Consider the following 19,924-nt stretch of genomic DNA (forward strand, 5'->3'; position numbering starts at 1 on the left):
CCCTCCCCCTCCTTCCCTCCCTCCCTCCCTCCCTCCATAGTTGAATGTCATCCAGAAAAAAATGCTTTTTTAAAAGTGACATTCAGAGGACGTCTGCTTAGTTTAAAAGCCAGCTTCCTCATCCTTGTAATAACTGGGAGAAAACGTTATGATCTCTGCTAGGTACATGATTAATTTTTAGCAACAGAAGGAAGGCAGAAAGATTTAGTTTGTCAGTGAGTGGAAACATATTTTTTTTTAAAAAAAAATATGCCTAAACTGTTATTCCTATTTGTGGTATTTGCGTGACTCCAGAACGTTGTGGTCCTTCTCCTAATCCATGGCTTCAAAATGTAAGATACTTTGAAAATGAGAATTGTTCTTATTCCATATTCGGAATGGCACAAAAGCAGGCAGACGTGGCCAGTGTACAGGTCCTGGCACAGAGAAGAAGAGGAGAAAATTGTTTGATTCTAGTTTCAATGTAAACATATCCAATTCTCATTTTTGAACTTAGGCATATACCAGATTCCCAACTATGCAGGCAAAGCCTAACTTAACAACACAAATCCATGTGTACAAAAATGTAGAGAAAGGTACATACAAAGATGGGCATATTAGAGGAGAGTGTGCAGAAAGGCATCATATAATAAGAGAAGATGATTGAAAAGAAATGTTCATACAGTACTCGGAGCAGTGCATGTAATAAGGCATTGATACTGCCAAGATACTGTACGTGCTAATATCTGTTTTTTCGTTAAAAACAAACCACAAACAGATGTGAAAACAATACAGGAAAGACTTGAGATTCAAAAACCAAGCATGATAAAGCTTGGCAGACTTGTTCAGGGCAGACAGATCTTGCAAAATGGGAATATAGATCTCTAGAGGGGGGCACGTGTCTTTCCTTGTGCTCACTTGTGATCAATGGGTACTCGGATCCAGAGAAATTCCATAGGTGAATGGTTCTCGACCTTTTCTTCACCATGGACCCCCCCTTTAAATACCTTTTGTGACCATGCACCACAGACCCCCAAGACTTAACTCAAGATGTAAATCATAAAAGTTCTTCAAACCTTCATGGACCCCCTGTGACGACATCGGTCTCCCCAGTGGCCCGTGGACCACAGGTTCAGAATCATTTTCCTTTGGCTTGATCTGACCCTGTCCGTCATGGAGCATTGTGTGTGAATCATTGACTTAAACTGCCAATCTCTTCTGGTTCTCTTGCTTTGCCCCTTCCCAGGAAGGAAATCTCAAATGGAGGAAGTTCAAGATGAACTCATTCACCGCCTTACCATCGGTCGGAGTGCTGCCCAAAAGAAGTTCCAAGTGCCACGCTCCAGTGCCCCCATAGTCAATATCAACTACGAATCTTCTCCAGAAGACATTAAAGTTTGGCTACAGGCCAAAGGATTCAACTCAGTGTAAGTCCAAAGGCATAACCAGCTGTTTTGAATTAACCACAGCTTCAAACAGCCGTATGTATGCTTAGACAAATGACTTTGGACCTGAGCGGTATAATGTGAAAATTATTTCATGTTGAGTTACATGAATGCGTAATTACAATGTTTCCCGATACGATTGGGAAGTTATTGCCATGTAGGAGATGACCAGGCTGAGCCTGAGGGAGGGGTCAAGTACGTCATCAATCATGAGTCCCTGCACGCCCACAAGAGACCTAAGTCCAGCTCACTTTGACTGTCCTCTCTTATCTCCCGCTCATTTCCCTTGACCATTAGTAGTTCAGATTCTTGTTGAGAGATTAAGCTTGAAATAAATCTTTATACCCATTGGGATTTGAACTGCTTGAAATTGCTGATCTCCCCGTGCTTGACATTCCATTTATTTAGGGTTTTTTAAAATTTATTTATTCGTCAAACAAAAATTACAAATTCGAACAAACAAAATGAAAAAACTAAAATGTGACGGGGATGATAAGCACATTAGTGCACTTACACATGCCCCTTTAGGAACCTCTTAGATACGAGATGAGTTTCATATGAGGCCTAGATGCTGTTGGATTCCAATTTTTATCGTTCCTAATTAGCGTGATTAGTTAAGCCATGAAATAAGGAATTATATCTCAATAGCTTCTGAAAGATCACAGGGTCCTTCCTTCGCCTGCTTCTGTTGACTAATTAGCATCTGTTCTCTCAGATGTAAAAGGGTCGTTGCTCATACATTATTACTACTCATGCAGGACCGTGAACAGCCTTGGAGTTTTGACTGGTGCACAACTGTTTTCCCTCAACAAAGATGAACTTAAATCTGTGTGTCCAGAAGGCGCTCGAGTCTACAGCCAAATTACTGTTCAGAAGGCGGCACTAGAGGTACGTGTCAACGCTGTTAATATAGGATATTATTGCTTTGACAAGATATACAGAACTGTCTGGTATTTTTAGAGTTAATTCAGATGACAGAGTGAGGGAGGAGATTCATAAAAAAAGCCCGGGAAAAGGAACAGAAGTGAATCTTTGCCCTCCGGGCTAATTGGAAGATGTGACATATGACTGCAAAATAAGGGAGGGGTTTAGAAAGAAAAGTTAGACGCAAGCAAGAGAAATTCAGATTCTGGCATACATCCATGATGTGCCGTCGATTTGTTACACTGTTAATAAAGACTTTAGGATAAACATGCCTGGAAGTTCTTTGAAGTGTTTCATTAGTCGGAACCATGACAGTACGTCCTGAACAAGTTATTCATCTACCGTGCTGTAGCTACAGGACGTGGTCACCCCAGGCAAAGAAGTGTTCATGGAGGGAAGTTCACTCTTGATAGAGAGATGGACAGCATATAAATTTAATAAATAAACAAAGGAGGGAATTTGCCTGCCTTAGACCAGGAGCAAGAAGCTATTGCATCGGGAGATCCATCATTTTTGTTGGCCTTTAAAGGCTCTAGGTAGGGTGTTAATGTTACTGGTGGGAATGGGGCCAAGATTTTCCTTTCATTTTTTTCAGGGGAGGGGTAAAGGTTGAAGTACGTGACTTAAGTCTTGGAGAGACACTCGTGTTACCCCAAGAGAGCACTCACTTTTAGAAGTCTTGGGGTTTTTAAAGCTACCTTCATCTTTTGCAGATATTAAGGCAACTCTTTTTTTATACTTAACCATCCACTTCAAAGGCTGAAAACATGAGGTGGTCTGGGGGTGCTTTGGAGACAGCAAGCCCACAGTCGACAGATGTTGATTTTTAGCCTATGTCATAATAGTAAACTATGGTTTAGTATTGCATCCAAATCATCCCACTGAGTCATGCATGTGACTATCATATTTTTTTGCTTGAGAGGTTGAATAAAATTAACTTTCCAGGTTTCGTGTCTATGGAGATTCTCAATCGTCCAGATCACGGTTGTCCCAAAGGTGCTTTTCCAAAACGCAACTGGATGTTCTTGTTTTTTCTTGGAACATGTTTTGCTTCTCATCCAAGAAGCTTCTTCAGTTCAACTAAAAAAGCTTCTTGGATGAGAAGCGAAACATTTTCAAAAAAAAACAAACAAGAAAGTCCAGTTGCCTTTTGGAAAAGCACCTTTGGGATTTCCAGGTTTTATATTGTATACTGGATTTGACTCAGAAAAGTATATTTCTGCAACATATATATATATATATTTGTCTATACCTGCAGAATTCCAGTGGAAGTTCAGAACTGCAAGAGATCATGAAAAGACGGAAAGAGAAACTTAACGCGGCTGCCACAGATTCAGGAGTCGAATCTTTCGATGAGAGCAGTGGTCACTAATAGACTCGCCTGCAAATGTTTTGTGGTTATTGTCAAGGGGGGGGGAAACCCGTTGTTCTTGGCATTGTTCCATCATGCTTTGTTTTAGGAAGCCATGAGGGGGAAATGTCGGGGGATTGTCTCTATTTATGTAGCTGGGATATCATGCCATTAAGGGAGCATGCAGTTGGGAGCCAAGAGGAAGAATGCAATTGCCGATTTGCCTCTCCCTTGACAGAAAAAAAAAATATAGAGAAGGATATTCCCTGGAGGAGTTCCTTAACCAGGCCTCCTGAGAGAATTTCATGCTTTGCTCATCTTTTTTCCACAGCCTAGCAAAGTCACATTGCAATATTTTGAGTTGCCCTCAGACTGAGCCATCTGACGAAATGTGTTGAAATCTGCAGTCCAACAGAAAGTCCAAAACAGCATGATCCAGCCAGCGTTGATTCATTCCTTTGTCCAGGCCCCGTTGATTTCAACAGAAAAGTGAAATCAATACTTACATTTCTGCCATTGAAATCAAGAGGACCTCAAAGGATTTCATTGTGGCACAACGTTCCTTTTATTCATGCCATCCATGCGGTTTGCCACAATTATGGACCGCGGCTTTTCTCATCCACCAGCACTTAAGATTTCCACGTTTATTTAGAAGCTCCCAGATGAATGATATATTTTTAATTATATTGTCAGTGACCACACTGATCTTACAAGCACAGATTAAACTCTTCTAACGGCATCCTGTCATGATTTCTTAATGGAAGTGTACATAGCAATGTAATTTATTCTGCATTTCAATTATTTGTCTGTTTGCCTTGGGGGGGGGAGGGATAAGTATGAATCAATGAAAACACTAATACAATAAACAATAGCACAAATTTTAAAAAGCAGGGGCATTTAGATCTTATTTTGATATCCACGTGGTAGTTCACAGTATTATTTCTTAATAGTATTGCATTTTTTTTCATTTAAAAAAAAATCTTTAACTTCACCAAGCGAAAAGGAAAGGGGAAAAAGGGGGAGGGGGGAAAGTGTTTATAAATGTTTTTAAAAATGCTACAAAATTACATCTTGATTTCCAATTTAAATCGTTTTAAAAAATATAGCCAAAATATTCCAGTAAACACATGAATATATTTTTTTTCTGTGCAAAAACGTTCTGTTCTGTCACATGGCACGTCAAGACAAAATAAGAGGAAAAATGTGTCCTTTGACCAACCTAGATGAGATGTATTGATTTTCATGGTGCCTTTTTTATGACTCCTCAAAGTCTGCAATAAACACTGATGTACGTGAAGTGGTTTGCATTGTCTGTTATGAGAAAGAAGATGCAAGCTTTTCCTTTGGGCTCCAAAGAACAGTTTTTTGTTTTTTGTTTTAAAATCAGTTGAGAGTGATGGAATCATCTCAAGATACCTCTACCACTTCACAAGAGTTTGAAAACTCCTTTCTACTTCATACAAAATCTTCCCACTTCTCAGTTCAGAAGGTTCTTTTTTAATTTTCCCTCTAACGTGCCAACTCTGTATCTGCTAGTAATCAGTGTTTCTCTAACTTAGAGTAGAGCTGGAAGGAATCTTAGAGGTCTTCTAGTCCAGGGCTTTTCAACCTTTTCACCCATTGTACCACTTTTAGGATATGGCAGTATCCGAGTACCACCAGTCGCCTAGCAAGGTGTCAAAAACTTGATGACCAAAAAAAAAAAAAGGAAAAAAAGTGATAAAGTACAGGTAGTCCTCGACTTACAACAGTTCGCTTAGTGACTGTTCGAAGTTACAATGGCACTGAAAAAGTGCCCCCCAAGCCACAGCCAAGCAAGAAACCTGCCTGCCCACCCGGCGGCGCTCTTCCTCCTGTCTGAGGTTTTCATTGTTGTGAGCATTTCTGTTCAGGATTGGCAGTGGGGGTGGGGTGGGGGGTGTTTGGTTTTTATTCCCCCGTCTGCTGGGTGGTTGCAGCAGGTTTTGGTCACTTCACATGACCCTGGGACACTGACCGTCATAGATATGAATCAGTTGCCAAGCATCTGAATGTAAATCACAAGACCCTGGAGATGCTGCAACATTCCAGCTGATCGGCACTTCTTCTGGGCTCAGCAGAAGTGCCAGGATAAGTGCTGCTTTCCAGCTGATTGGTGCTTCTTCAGGGCTCAGCAGAAGCACCAGGATCAGCGCCGAGCTCCAGCTGGAGTCTGGCGCTGATCCTGGCGCTTCCACTGAGCTCTGACAGCCCCGAAGCGCCAATCAGCTGGAAAGCGGCACTGATCCTGGCGCTTCCGCTGAGCCTTGACAGCCCTGCAGCTCCAGCCATCTCTCGCTCAGGCAGCCCTGCAGCTCCAGCCATCTCTCGCTCAGGCTTTGCGGTGCTGCCACCAGTTCAGCTCATTCCCCTCCCCCGCTACCACTTTTTTAGGATGGTCGCGTACCACCTGCCAGGTGCCAATGTACCACAAGTGGTACCCGTACCACTGGTTGAAAAGCCCTGTTCTAGTCCAATCCTCTGCTCAAGCAGGAGACCTTATAACATTTCAGACAAGTGGCAGTCCAGTCTCTTCTTAAAACCTCCAGTGATGAAGGCAAACCTACAACTTCTAAAGGCAAGCGGTTTACTGGTTAATTGTCCTCACTGTTAGAAAGTTTCTCCTTAATTGCACATTGGTTCTCTCCTTGATTAGTTTCCATCCATTGTTTCTTGTCCTGCTCTCTGGTGCTTTGGAAAATAAGTTGACCCCCTCTTCTTTGTGGCAGCCCCTCAAATACTGGAATACTGCTTTCATGACACCCATAGTCCTTCTTTTCTCAAGACTAGCCATACCCAGTTCCTGCAACTGTTCTTCATGTTTTAGTCTCCAGGCCTTTAATTGTCTTAGTTGCTCTTCTCTGCACTTTTTCCAAAGTCTCAACATCTTTTTTGTAATGTGGTAACCAAAACTGGATGCGGTATTACAGGTGTGGTCTTACTAAGGATTTATAAAGCAGTGATTTTGACTCTATGCCTCTGTTTATACAACCAAGAATTGTATTACTGCTGGCTCATATTTAAATGATCATCCACTAGGAATTCAAGGTTTCTCTCACAGCTACTGTTTTTGAGCCAGGTTTCACCTAATCTGTACTTGTACCTTTGGTTTTTCCTGCCCAGGTGTAAGACCTTGCTTTTCTCCACATTAAATTTCATTTTGTTGGGCCCAGTGCTTTTTTTCTTTAAAAAAAAGGTGCCGGAACTCACACATGTCATACAACCCGCTTTGCCTACCCTACAAGGTTCCATCCAAAAAAGGTGCCGGAACTCCATTCTGGGTGTTCTATGAGAAAAAAAAGCCCTGATTGGGCCCATTGTTCAAGTCTATCAAGATCCTTTTGGATCCTGACATTATACTTAGCAACTTTAAGATGTGTGGACTTCAACTCCCAGAATTCCCCAGATAGCATGCTGGCTGGGGAAATTTGAGAGTTGAAGGCCCCACATCTTAGCATTGCCAAGTTGGAGAAACACTGTGCTAGAGGCTTTTGAGAGGACTTGGGAAACATTTGACACTCCAAATTTTTGAACTCAGTGCCCTGTTTCAAGCTCAAAACAGTTATTTTAAGTTTGAGCTGGACTGACCTTGCCTTAGTGATGAGGTCAACCTATTCTGTATCATTCTGAACTGAGCTTCAAATAGTCTTATTTTAAGCTGAAAATGGAGCAGTTTCAAACCCAACACACCTCCATATTCATTAGAACCAGCCCTTGGAGAAGAAAAGATGTTGAGGTAGTGATAAGATTGAAAAAGACATGGATAAAATAAGGGATTGAAGGGATAATCAGCTTGCAAATATCTATTGAAAGAGAGTCAGAAGTCATGTATGTATGTCTTGAATTTTGTTTTGGTTTCTTTTGTATATATTGTATTTTTCTTTCTTACTCTTTTCCTCTTTCCCTCCTTTTTCTATTTCTTTAGATTTAGATTTCTTTAGATGTCTTTTATCATAAAAATTCTTAATAAAAATATCTTTTAAAAATAGTGATCTTGACTCCCTAGGGCATTGCCCCTTTGCATATGATACTAACACACATAAAATTGCACAGTTACAATGGCAGTCTTGATCCTTCGTATCTCCCCAATTTTGCAGACAACCTTGTCATATCCACATTGGAGCAATTCCAATAAGTAAGAGCAACCTGTTTCAATTCAGAAAACATTGGTGTACTTCTAATTATTTAGATGTGATCCTCCAGTTATGCTGGTACATTGTACATTTCCATCAGAATTCAACTTGCACCAGATTATTTGAAGGATCATCTTTTCCCAGTTACATCTACCCAACTCACCTGAGTGGGGAGGCAGGGTATGTTATGGGTCCCCCCTCTTAAGGAAGTCAATCTAGTGGGACCAAGAAGAAGGGCCTTCTCTGTGGTGGCTCCCTCCCTGTGGAACATCATCCCTGTGGAAATATTGGCCCCTCACATCGATACTCTTTCGAAAGACCCTGAAGACATGGTTTTGCCACAAGGCCTGGTGATCCCAGGGCGATATGAATCCCCTCAAGTGGTTTGTTTGATTGTTGCCACTAGGGAGATGGGCGTTTATTGCGTTTTGTATATGGATAGTATAAGCCACCCAGAATCATCATGAGTGAGCTGGGAAGCCATATAATTTTTTTATTGAATAAATTAAAAACAAAATATGTAATATTTAAGAGTTTGACTCTTATGGGGTAAATTTTACACCATTGTGAGACTTTTCCTATGTCGAAGAAATAATTCAAGTTTTTCCCAACTTGTGAAGATGTTAGTGTCAACGCTGCAAATACTGTATATTCTTGCTTTGACAATATGCAGAACTGTCTGGTATTTTTATAGTTAAACCAGGCAACAAGGAAAAAGGGAGGAGAATAAGGATAGCCTGGGAAAAAGAAACCGGAAGTAAATCACATCTTCCAAGTTGATTGGAAGATGTGAACCATGACCCCAAAATAAGGGGGGGGGAATGCTTAGAATGCATATGCGTAACAGAAAAGAAGCCAGACCTAAGCATTTCCACCATGCTGTACTGACGTCTCTGTAACCTTAATAAATGCTTTTAGGAGAAAATATGCCTGAAAGTCCTTTTAAGTGTTTCGTTAATCAGACACATGACAGTTAGCTCCCACAATTCTCAACGCTGGTCCTGGCAAATAAGAATTGTGGGAACTACTCCATGAATGTGAGAATGCAGAACTCTTCAATGAAGAACCAGCTTCACCATCAAACGGAGCATCATATTCCCCATCTGGTGCCAGTATGAACAGACTAGACCCGGGAGATTCCCTCCCTTTCAAGACAAGTCCAAAATAAGAAAAGCCAGGTATATATTCCCATCTCTCATCTGGAGGAAATCAGGTTAGCTGATGCAAGGAACAAAATGCTCGTTTTGGAGAAAACTGTGAAATGGACACAATTGTGTCCCCACTTCCATGTCTCTGAGAATGCTGACAATATCCAGTTTATACACAATGCAATGAGGAAACTATAATGAACTTTGTAGTGCAAAGCAAGCTTTGTATCCTGGTGCCTAACCTGTGGCCGGCCTAATGTTGACCTGTGGCCGGCCTAATGTTGACCTATTCCTGAGGGATCCCAATATAAGATTCACTCCATATTTGTGTTATATTTTTTCCATGATTTTTTTTTCACAGCTCTTTTGAAAGTGTTAGCTGTTCTCTTGTTTCCACAAAGCCTTAATTGTTCTGTCTCTTCTCTCTTTTCCTCATTATTCAACCATACTCTCCAAATAAAGAGCAGCGACTCTGATAAGGCTTGAGCAGATTTTGGCAAAGATATTAAATTTCTCATACATTTAATTGATTTGTCGTTTTTTTTCTTGGAGACTATCTTATGGGTGTTTTTCACAATACTGTGAAGTGTATGCAATTTTTGCTGTTCCAAAAATCTGCCAAACCAGATGCACAGAAAATAATTTTTGTATCGCCTCAATTCCTTTGTCTCTTGCTTCAGCGTTTATTTGTGCACTTGCTAAGGATATGTTTTTTAGTGTTGTGTTCATTCCAAAGGAATGCAGCATGGAGAAGACACATCTATGTTGCATTTACGTTTCGAAACAGTCCTGGAGAAATCTGCTTGCACAACTAGTTTTCTATAAGTGGATGAGTACTACTAATTATGTAAAAACCTGGAAGTAGAAAATCCTACATTTCAAACATTAACTTCTTTTGAATCATGGAAAGAATCCAGTATGAACATTCACAAATTCAGCAAAAGCAGATGGAGTGAAGTGGAGATATACAGTACGGTTAAGCAGATTGTGAGTTGATGCTGTTATAGCAGAAAAACAAGTTTAATGCTCTCTCTAAAAACATGGCTAGATAAGCTCCTAAAAGTTTAGTCTACTGCCTGTTAATCACAGATAAAGGCAGATATTTCCCACAGTTCTTACCTTCTCTAGCAACTATTTTGGCTTTCACAATACAGTGAGAATCTCAGCCATAGTGTTGAAAAGTTGTTAACGATCTTTTTATACATTCTGTGCCAAGGTTCACACTTTGCTTTAAGCCATAATGTGCTTTGTTTTTTTTATTTGCATTTAAAAATCTTGTTCATTCCTGGTTTTAAAGAGCCTCTGGCAACATGGCTGAAAGAGTCTTCACACAGCTTCAACTTATGCATAAATTGTGCCCACTCCTTATTGGGAAAATTTGCTCACGGTCACTCACAGCTTGGTCACTTCCTGTATGGATTACCATAAAGGCCTCTACATGGTGCTGCCCTTGATCACGACATGGAAGCTTTGTCTGCTCCAGAATGCAGCAGTGTAAGTAATCGTGGTTGTATCCCAGACTGTTCACATAGCGCTTATTCTCCGTGAATTGAGCTGGTTATCAATGCACTTCTAAATACAATTTCAAGGGGCTGGTTCTTACCTATAAAGCCCTTCATGGATCTCTAATTAGATCTGCCCATCCAGTAAGATCTAATGGCATGCTTTGGGTCCTGTTGCTTTAGCAGTTACCCCAAAAGATATAGGAATAATGTCTTCTCTGTTGCTGGTCCTAACCTCTGGAACAGCATCCCCTCTGAGGTTTAGTTAATCCCAATCCTGCCTACCTCTACTACTACTACTACTACTACTACTACTACTACTACTACTACTACTAATAATAATAATAATAATAATAATAATAATAATAATAATAATAATAATAAAAAAGTTGGAAGGGACCTTGAAGGTCATCTAGTCCAACCCCCTGCTCAGGCAGGAAACCCTATATCATTTCAGACAAATGACTGTCCAGTCTCTTCCCCAAGCAGTGGTTCTGGGATTGGTATGATCTGTTGAATGAGCTTTTTCTCAGCCTTTCTGTGTTTCTATAAGTTTTATTTTATTTTATTTTGCACTGTGAGTTTATTATAGCAATGGCAGGCAGTCTAGAGAACTTCAAGATCTACTAGCAAAATGAGAACAAAACCAGGATGTAGCAACGTGAGTAGATCCTCCTTGGAGATCTCACATTGAAACAATCTCCCACTCTATGTGCTTACCTTAATGAAGCACTTTCTATGGGTCCCACTATGGAGGATTTGCCATCAGTAATCAGCTTGAGTTCACATAGGTGGGGTTCATAAAAGGCAAACAGTCATTTGAGTAAAGCTCAAATCTTGGGGACTACTTGGACACATCCATACAGTTTTCCTAGCAACAATACAGACGTGGTTTTCCCTTATCCTTTTTTTTTCATTTCCTGGTCTAGCTATACCTTGGGATTTTGTACTTAGCCACTTAGACCTTTTGAGATCAGCCAAGCAACTGATGAGCAATAAGAGTTGTATAGAATGACAGATGGAACCAATTGCCAGTTTATAAACCAAACTGTTTTGAGGAATTTTGGTGCTTGCTAAGTTTGGACACCTCACAAACCCATCAGCATGAGAGTTACAACAGGTTTTTGCACCTCCACTGACTCATATCTTGACTCCATCTGCCATTGTCCTTAGGAGATACCCACTTTTTTGTGGTCCCAATCAAGCTGCATACACTGCTGTTTCCTTAAGGTGATCTTGGCAATGCCCTTCCTGTTAACAGTTTAGAGGTATATTTTTAGATTTGGATCTTTAATGCCATTGCTTTATCTGTTGTGTTTTTAATGCTTTGCTTTGATATAGCTTTTATATCTGTATGGCTGTATTGTGTAGGCTGCATGGAACAGTTAAGGGAACGTGTGGCAAATTAAGTTTCTAAATAAGTATGTATACCGGTACTTACTCCCCAAGACTGTTTCTAATTTCCCGCTTGCACAAATTAAATACAAATCAGTTTTGTAGAGACAATAAGGCTTCTCTGTTTGTTGATGGCAAGCAGTGCCATCCCTGTTGAAATTCTCCAGCTTGGTTTTGGAGTTGCAGGCATTCTATGATGGTGCTAGGTATTCTTAACACAGGAGTTTGGGGAACAAAATGTTCATGGACAGGCAGAGGTTATATATCCTCCAGTCTTGCCTGCTTTGCATGTGGTTACATGGGATAGTCTTGCATACAGAAATTGTTTGAAAGTGATTTGATATATTGCTGGTTTAGATTATTTAGCTGGCTCTCTTATCTGTGGGATGATTGCTACCCACGTGCTTCTTGGTAACTTTGCAACTGGAGGACTCATTGAGAAGGCATTTTACTTATGCTGTGATTGCTAAACCGAATGGTAGTTGAGTTGGGGTTATTATGATTTATGCACCATGTTATCGCCTTCGGGCCCTGCCCAAATGAGATTAGTAGTCTATGGAAATATGATCCCTTGCACTTGTTTCCACACACTTAAAGCCTCCAATGACACACATGGACTTTCCCTCTTTCAAAGATATTGGCACTGAATAGCAGTTGTTCCAAGGACATGACTGCAGTTTATGCACAAGATTAAAACACCTGTAGTTCACGTGACATGCTGGGGTCAATCAAGAGTGTGTGATGTGTACTCATCTACATGTTGTTGAATTCCAGTCTCTGGATATCCTGATCAATGCTCAGAGCCTAATGGGGCATTGCGTATGTCAGCGGTTCTCAACCTATGGGTCGCGACCCCATTTGGGATCGATCGACCATTTCACGGGGGTCGCCAAGCAAGGCTGTCCACCATTTTTTTTGTCCGCCATTTTTTCCCCCTTTTCCGGCAGGTGCCTTACCTCCCTTGGGCTGGGCCAGCTGGTGGTTGGCCTGCTCCGTCTCTGCCGCTTGCCAGCTATGCCTCGGCCGGCGCAGGGGGCGGAACCACGCATGTGCGGTGCTCCTGGGCAGGGAAAGTCCTCGACTTAAGACCGGTTGGGTAGTCCTCGACTTACGACCGGTTTAGTCCTCGACTTATGACCGGTTTAGTCCTCAACTTACGACCGGTTTAGTCCTCGGCTTACAACCGGTTGGGGGTCGCAGCATTAAAAAGGTTGAGAACCACTGGCGTATGTGCATCTTTGAGACAGTATTGACTACTGCAGACTGCCCGGACAAATCCCTGCAGTTTTCTTGGCAAGATTTCTGAAATGGTTTGTCCTGGGCTCCTTTCTAGGACTGAGAGAGAGTGGCTGGCCCAAGATCACCCAGCTGGCTTAGGGTCTAAGGCAGGACTAGAACTCACAATCTTCTGGTTTCTATCCTATAGCCTTAACCACTAGACCCAGCTGGCTATCAATGGGGTGTTACTCTCTAGCAAAACTTGTACAACTATAGAAAGCTACTTACCCGTAGGCTGAATGGCAACAACCCCAGTATAAACAAAAGGAAGGTCCATTAAAAAGAAATCTTCAAGCTGATGAACTACCCATAGAGACTGTATCCAGGCTAAACTCACTGAATGAGCTGCCCAAGGTGGCCTTAGGAGGCTGCAAGAGGTAATTGTCATAGTAATGGAGGTAGCTACTAACCTGGATTGCTTTAAAAAAGGGTTGATGAATTCATAGGAGATTAAATCCCCCAAGAGCTATTGAAAGCTCCTTGCAAATACTTGATTGGGAGCAGTCCCCCATCAAATACTTGGTGAAGGAAACAATAGTGGGAGAAGTATATTATACCAAACTAGGTAATATCATCAGTGTCAGGAAGGAATGGGATTTGCTGTTATTTTTATATATTGGTGACTTGCCTTGTCAATATTGGTGGGAGTGGTCTCGTTGGTTCCTTGATTGGGCTGTTGTTTACTGTTAGCTTGTTTGTCTGCATTGGTGGTTCCTTGACTGAGATATTGTTTATTGATTATTGGTCTAGTATTGATGTTAATTTCTGCTCACATGGGTGTTGATGGCTGGTAGGGAGATGTTTGGTCTTTCTGTTTCCTTTTTGGCTTTTTAACTGTCTCTTTTGAGTGGTGTGTAGATGTTGTTTATCTCTATGTGCCTGTCGATGGCTGATATATCTGAGTGTCAGGCTTCCTGGAATTCTCTACCTTTTTTTTTTTTTTTACTTAGATTGATCTAGGATGCTCGCAGTTTTCCAGTTGAAACCATAGTTGAGTCTGTACATGCTGTGAAATTAGGGACTTTTCATCATGTCTTCTGACTGCTAGTTAGTGTTCATGGATGGACTCCTCTAGTCTTCTGCCTGTTTGTCCTACATTGTGGCCATTACAGATGACTCCTGTTTCTTCTTCCGGGTCTAGACAGAACCAATCAAGGAACTACAATGTAGACAAATAAGCTAACAGTAAACCATAGCCTAATCAAGGAACCACCCAGATCACTCCCATGAACACTAACAAGGCAAGCCACTAGTATATAAAAATAAGAACAAACCCGACTCCTGTTTAGCACTGATGATGTTACCTAGTTTGGTAACAAAATATCTGCAAGAAAACCACAAAGCTCAGAGAGCACCAACGACTGCACTGTTCAACCCTGAGCTACAAATATTGCCTTCTATCAAAAAGTATATTATAATTTGTGACCATTTTGAAGAGTATATGGAAGCTTGTGCAAATTCAGAGGTTGTATAGGAACCTAAGTCAGGGGTAGACAACCTTGGCTCTTTTATGACTCGTGGACTTCAACTCCCAGAATTCCTGAGCCAGCTGTGCTGGCTCAGGAATTCTGGGAGTTGAAGTCCACGAGTCATAAAAGAGCCAAGGTTGCCTACCCCTGACCTAGGGGCTCATCTCATGCAAATAAAATTCAGAATGTTTCATGAGTAAATAGGGATTTTAGGTCAAGTCATTTCCATCCTAGTCCAACGCTTTAACATGGCGCCCGGAAACAACGCAAGTGTAGCTTTGCTTCTGTCATATAAATCCAGCACATCCCTTCTTGGCATATTTAATGTTCTTTCCTGTAGATTCAGTACTTGTTTCAGAAGTTTTCAATGAAATGGAAGTTAAACCAAAGAGCAGAAAGCGGAAGGTCACATCAAAAACACCACCAATGCCTTCGCTGATAGCACTCATATAGCACAACAAAACGACACATGGAATTGATACAAAAAACCAAAGAAACGGGGAGAGCGGACCCCAGAGCTAGTCACACTAACTTTTTCAGGAGAAAATTTATGCCCTGCAATAAACGGAAGCCTGGCACTTGGGTAGTAACTGTTGAATGAAGCAATCATTTGCATGCACCAAGCATGCCAAAAGAAACCCATGTATCTTTTGACATTTTTCAGCCTGTTGTCACCATCAAGTTGCATCCGGCATGGCACCTTATTTCTCTGCCCCAAATGACAAGCATCTTATTATTATTTTTTTACACAGAAGTGAACAGAACCAAACAAATGGAAAATGTCTATGCAGCAAAGATGGGTCCCAACAACTAAAAATCAGTACACCCAGGGTGCTCGTCCCTCAAGTGAGGGACATTGTGCCTATCCATAGTTCCACTCTGAATCTAAGTGCACAGGAATTTCTCTCCCCACTTGGCTGTATAGGCAAAAGAACACTTTGATTCAGGGTGCCCAAATCTCTGTGAAAGGATAACGGTGACCTTTGACTCTTTAAGAAGTTGCAGTTCATGCTGAAATCTGTTCCTTCAACTTCTAGTTTTGGATCAGGCTAGTCTTGATTCTCCTCGCTGGAGAGTCCCGCCAAGGATGCTGTGTCAGTAGCAACATTTCAGCTTGTCTTCCAGCTTCTACAATCTTCCTTCCTTGCTAATGAGTTATTATCTCAATGCTAACCCTGTCTGTTCCTGTGTTTGATAGAGTCCGTGTTGCTCCATAGATGTACATGGAGAAAGCCCGCAGCAGTTTGGACTGAATCTGGAATATTGCACATTCGGTAACCTTTAAGTTTAACCTGTGCATTAAATTAAAAAAAAATATTAAACAAATTTGTTTCAGAAACAACATAAAATGATCCAGAGCACATTACATTTATGCACATTATTAGATTGTCCCTTTGAGATGCCACCCCGAGTTGAGTTTGGTCCAGTTATTCACTTTAAAAAAATTGATCAAGAGTCCAAACAAGACACTGCAGGTTCCTTAAGGCTATGTTTCCCCAGAACTTCTGGATGTAAAATATACTTTTTTTTCATTTGTCCATGTACTGCAAAGCAGCTCTTGTCCATGGCAAATCGGAAAGCAGTTAACAAAAACAAAAAAAAGAAGGGGGAGAGAATTAAAATCTGAAGCCAAGGAAGATGGATGCATTTCACAGCTTCATCTGCAAGAAAGGGAAAGAAAAACAAGAAATAATAGTAATAATTTGGTCCCCTTTGGAAGAACAACAATACCTTAATAACTCCGATGATGATGTTGATAGATCATCCAGCTGTTGTCATTAAACAATAATACAATTCAGTGTAATCGTTCTCAGATGATTCTTTATATTTTAGCAGATTCACTCTTTAAATCAGTATTTCTCAATCTTGATAACTTAAAGCAGGGGTGTCAAACTCAATTTCATTGAGGGCCGCATCAGCATTGCGGTTGCCCTCGGGGGGGGGGAGGTGGGGGTGTGTGGCCAGGGGGGGCGGCCTACTAGGTTGGCATGGATAGAGTGGGTGTGGCCTACTGTGTGGGCATGGCCAGCTCTACATCGTTTGCGTCAAGGGTGACTGTGGGGGCCTGGGCAGGAGTGGGACAGATCTGAGGGTCTCTGGCAGAAGGAGGTGGGACCGGGGCAAGCGCCAAGGCATGGTGAATTTCTTCATTCCTCACAAAGGGTGACACCTCCCCAGCATGCACCCAGGGGGCGGGGCCAACACAGCAGAGGCTAGTTCCTCACTGTTTCTAGACGGCCTTGTGGAACTAAGACTGAATGTGTTTCAGCATAGATGGCCACCACAAAATTGTACATTGGCTCCTGGCCGGCCTGGGCCAGGGCCAAGGCAGCGAGGCCATTCCCTCACTGTTTCCAGGATGGCTTCGCGGGCCACATGAAACCACTTTGCGGGCCGCATCCGGCCCCCGGGCCTTGTGTTTGACATGTCTGACTTAAAGAATGTGTGGAATTGAACTCCAAGAATTCCTTAGACAGCCATACTGGCTAGGGAATTTTGGCAATTGAGGTCCACACCTCTTTAAGTTGCCATAATTGAGAAATACTGCCTTAAATAAACCAACACGTTTGTAAAAGAGTTTTGAATGTAAAGTATCCTTTGATATAGCCACAATGTATGAATGCATATAGATGCCTTTTCATACATTCTTTTTCCTGAAAGTAAATTTTCACTCAGCAAGCCTGTTGCTGCCAGAGTTTTACAAATATAGAAGCATTCTGATTCTGAATGCTCCAACAATCGGATTTTAATCTTTTAAACACACAAACCTATTTGCATATTACATGCTCTCAAGCTACATATTCACATCTTTGCATGACTGGATGGAGTTAGATCCTTTATTCACCTATTGTTTGTCTTCACTGACTGCATTAGTTATATTTATATGAATTATTGCACCATATCATATGTTTTTATTGTCATTAATTTGACAAGACATCAAAATGCTTTCTGTGTGGATGCCTCTCTTTTTGATTTGCTTTTAGCGTTGCAGAATTATACCAGTCTTCAGGAGACAAAACAGCCCCGGGGGGGGGGGGGACAATCATGTTCAGTAGCCTGGGAAAGCTAGATGACTTTTAAAGGAAGGATCAGGTAGGAGATCAGGCAGAATGGAGAGGCTTGATCTCTGAATAAGGAGCATCTCCCCTTTGCAAATGTATGGCTGCAGGTCTCTGTGGAATCGATCAATCAAAACCAATCAACCGACCACTATATTGTTTTTCCCTTTCAGAAAGGAACTCAGAGCATTGTATTGGTTTTATGTCTACTTTAATTTACTTTTTGTTTTGATCCCCATGTTCATTATTTTAAGCTACTAGGGAAAAAAACAGAAGCTTGAACAGTTCTAAATAATAATAATAATAATAATAATAATAATAATAATAATAATAATAATAATAATGATGATGATGATGATGATGATGATGATGATGATGATGATGATGATGATGATGATGATGATGATGATGGAAGGGACCTTGGAGGTCATCTAGTCCAACCCCCTGCTCAGGCAGGAAACCCTATACCAGTGATGGCGAACCTTTTAGAGACCGAGTGCCCAAACTGCAACCCAAAACACACTTATGCATCGTCGGGTGCCGGGTGGGTGTGGCCCATTACATGGGTGTGGCCGATTGGGTGGGTGTAGCTGCGGTGGTAACAGCAGACTGGGTGGGACTAAAAAGTTCAATCAATCAATTCCAACTTTACAAGATCTTTTTTTTCCCCGCGAGAAGTTGAAATTGAGTGATTGATTGAACCTTTTTTTTTGTACACGGCGGTGGAGGCCTAAAGCGAAAAGGTTTTATAAAACCCAGCTGAAGGCCTAGGACTGGGGCGACGGCACGCGTGCCCACAGAGAGGGCTCTGAGTGCCGCCTCTGGCACCTGTGCCATAGGTTCGCCACCACTGCCCTATACCATTTCAGACAAATAGTTGTCCAGTTTCTTCTTAAAAACTTCCAGTGTTGGAGCATTCACCGCTTCTGGAGGCAAGTTATTCCACTGGTTAATTGTTCTAACTGTCAGGAAGTTTCTCCTTAGTTCTAGGTTGCTTCTCTCCTTGATGAGTTTCCACCCGTTTCTTCTTGTCCTGCCTTCAGGAGCTTTGGAGAATAGCTTGACTCCCTCTTCTTTGGGGCAGCCCCTGAGATATTGGCGCTCTACAAGGTACGTCCTGCATGTGTGCCATCTTAAGCCCCTGAATGAAAGGAATTATATCCATCCAATCAATCAGTCTGATCAGTAAAAGGTGAATAGGCAAGAAAGTTGGATTGGATCCCTTTTCCACCATTTTAATGAAAGGGGATTAACTTTCCAACCTGACCTTTGGGAAGTATTTATTTATTTATTATGTAGATATTCTAATTATGTTACAGTCCTGTTGCTTTTGAATTTACTTTCAAAGCATTCTGATTATCTCTCTTGGACAGAAAGCAGGATATAAACAAATGGCACAAGATAAGCTTAAGCTCTTTAAATCACAACTGATCATAAGGCTGAATCAAAGTCCATTCAGGTGGACATTTATAGGCTTGTCCATCATATGGCTCCCTCTGCTGGTGACCATTATGGAAAAAATCCATCTCTGCAAAGGTTTTTCAGCACCAAGACCTTTTCATGTTCCTCAAATATTTCAGGCAATTGCTTTGTGGTTAATTTGACTGCTCATTAACAAATGCAAATCCACAATGTACTGCATTAACACTTTCCTTTTTTTAGCAATGATCACTGCTGTTGCTGTGATAATGTTTTCTCTCACCTATTGGAAATTTTTTAATAGATCAGCTGTTGTTCCCCTAAGAAGTGTAATAATATATACAAATATATTGTTGTATTATGCTTTTTAAAAAAAAAAAAAAAAGATTGAAACAGGCTGCCTGGATGCAGGTTTCTGGTCTTTGCTAGGTCACAACAGCCCAAAAAAGCCAATGTAATCGTCGGTTGCATTAACAGAGGGACAGAATCAGTATCCCGTGAAATAGCACCGCTTTATAAAGCTTTAGTAAGACCACACTTGGAATACTGCATCTAGTTTTGGTAATCATATTATGAAAAAGATGTAGAGACTCTGGGAAGAGTACAAAAAAGACCAGCAAAGATGATTAGGGGGCTGGAAGCTAAAACATATGAATGGTTGTAGGAATTGGGTTTGTCTAGTCTAGTGAAACAAAGGACTAGGGATGACATGATAGCAATATTTGAAGGGCTGCCACAAAGAAGAGGGGGTCAACCTATTCTCCAAAGCACCAGAAGGCAAGACAAGAAACAATGAATGGAAAC

At 41.3% G+C, this 19,924-nt stretch overlaps 1 protein-coding gene across 1 annotated transcript in view; it reads left to right on the plus strand.

The window, feature by feature from the left end:
* The window catches only part of EPS8 (epidermal growth factor receptor pathway substrate 8), an 82,566-nt gene extending 77,573 nt beyond the window's left edge, over window positions 1–4,993 (plus strand). Inside the window, exons 19-20 of the mRNA XM_029285939.1 lie at window positions 2,183–2,312; window positions 3,607–4,993. Of these exons, the coding sequence (XP_029141772.1) occupies window positions 2,183–2,312; window positions 3,607–3,720 (244 nt within the window). The 3' untranslated portion in view covers window positions 3,721–4,993. The remainder of the gene's footprint in view (window positions 1–2,182; window positions 2,313–3,606) is intronic.
* Window positions 4,994–19,924: the final 14,931 nt, after the last annotated feature.

Source organism: Protobothrops mucrosquamatus, unplaced genomic scaffold (assembly GCF_001527695.2).
Source record: "Protobothrops mucrosquamatus isolate PMUCROS unplaced genomic scaffold, P.Mucros_1.0 scaffold2559, whole genome shotgun sequence".
Lineage (NCBI taxonomy): Eukaryota > Metazoa > Chordata > Lepidosauria > Squamata > Viperidae > Protobothrops > Protobothrops mucrosquamatus.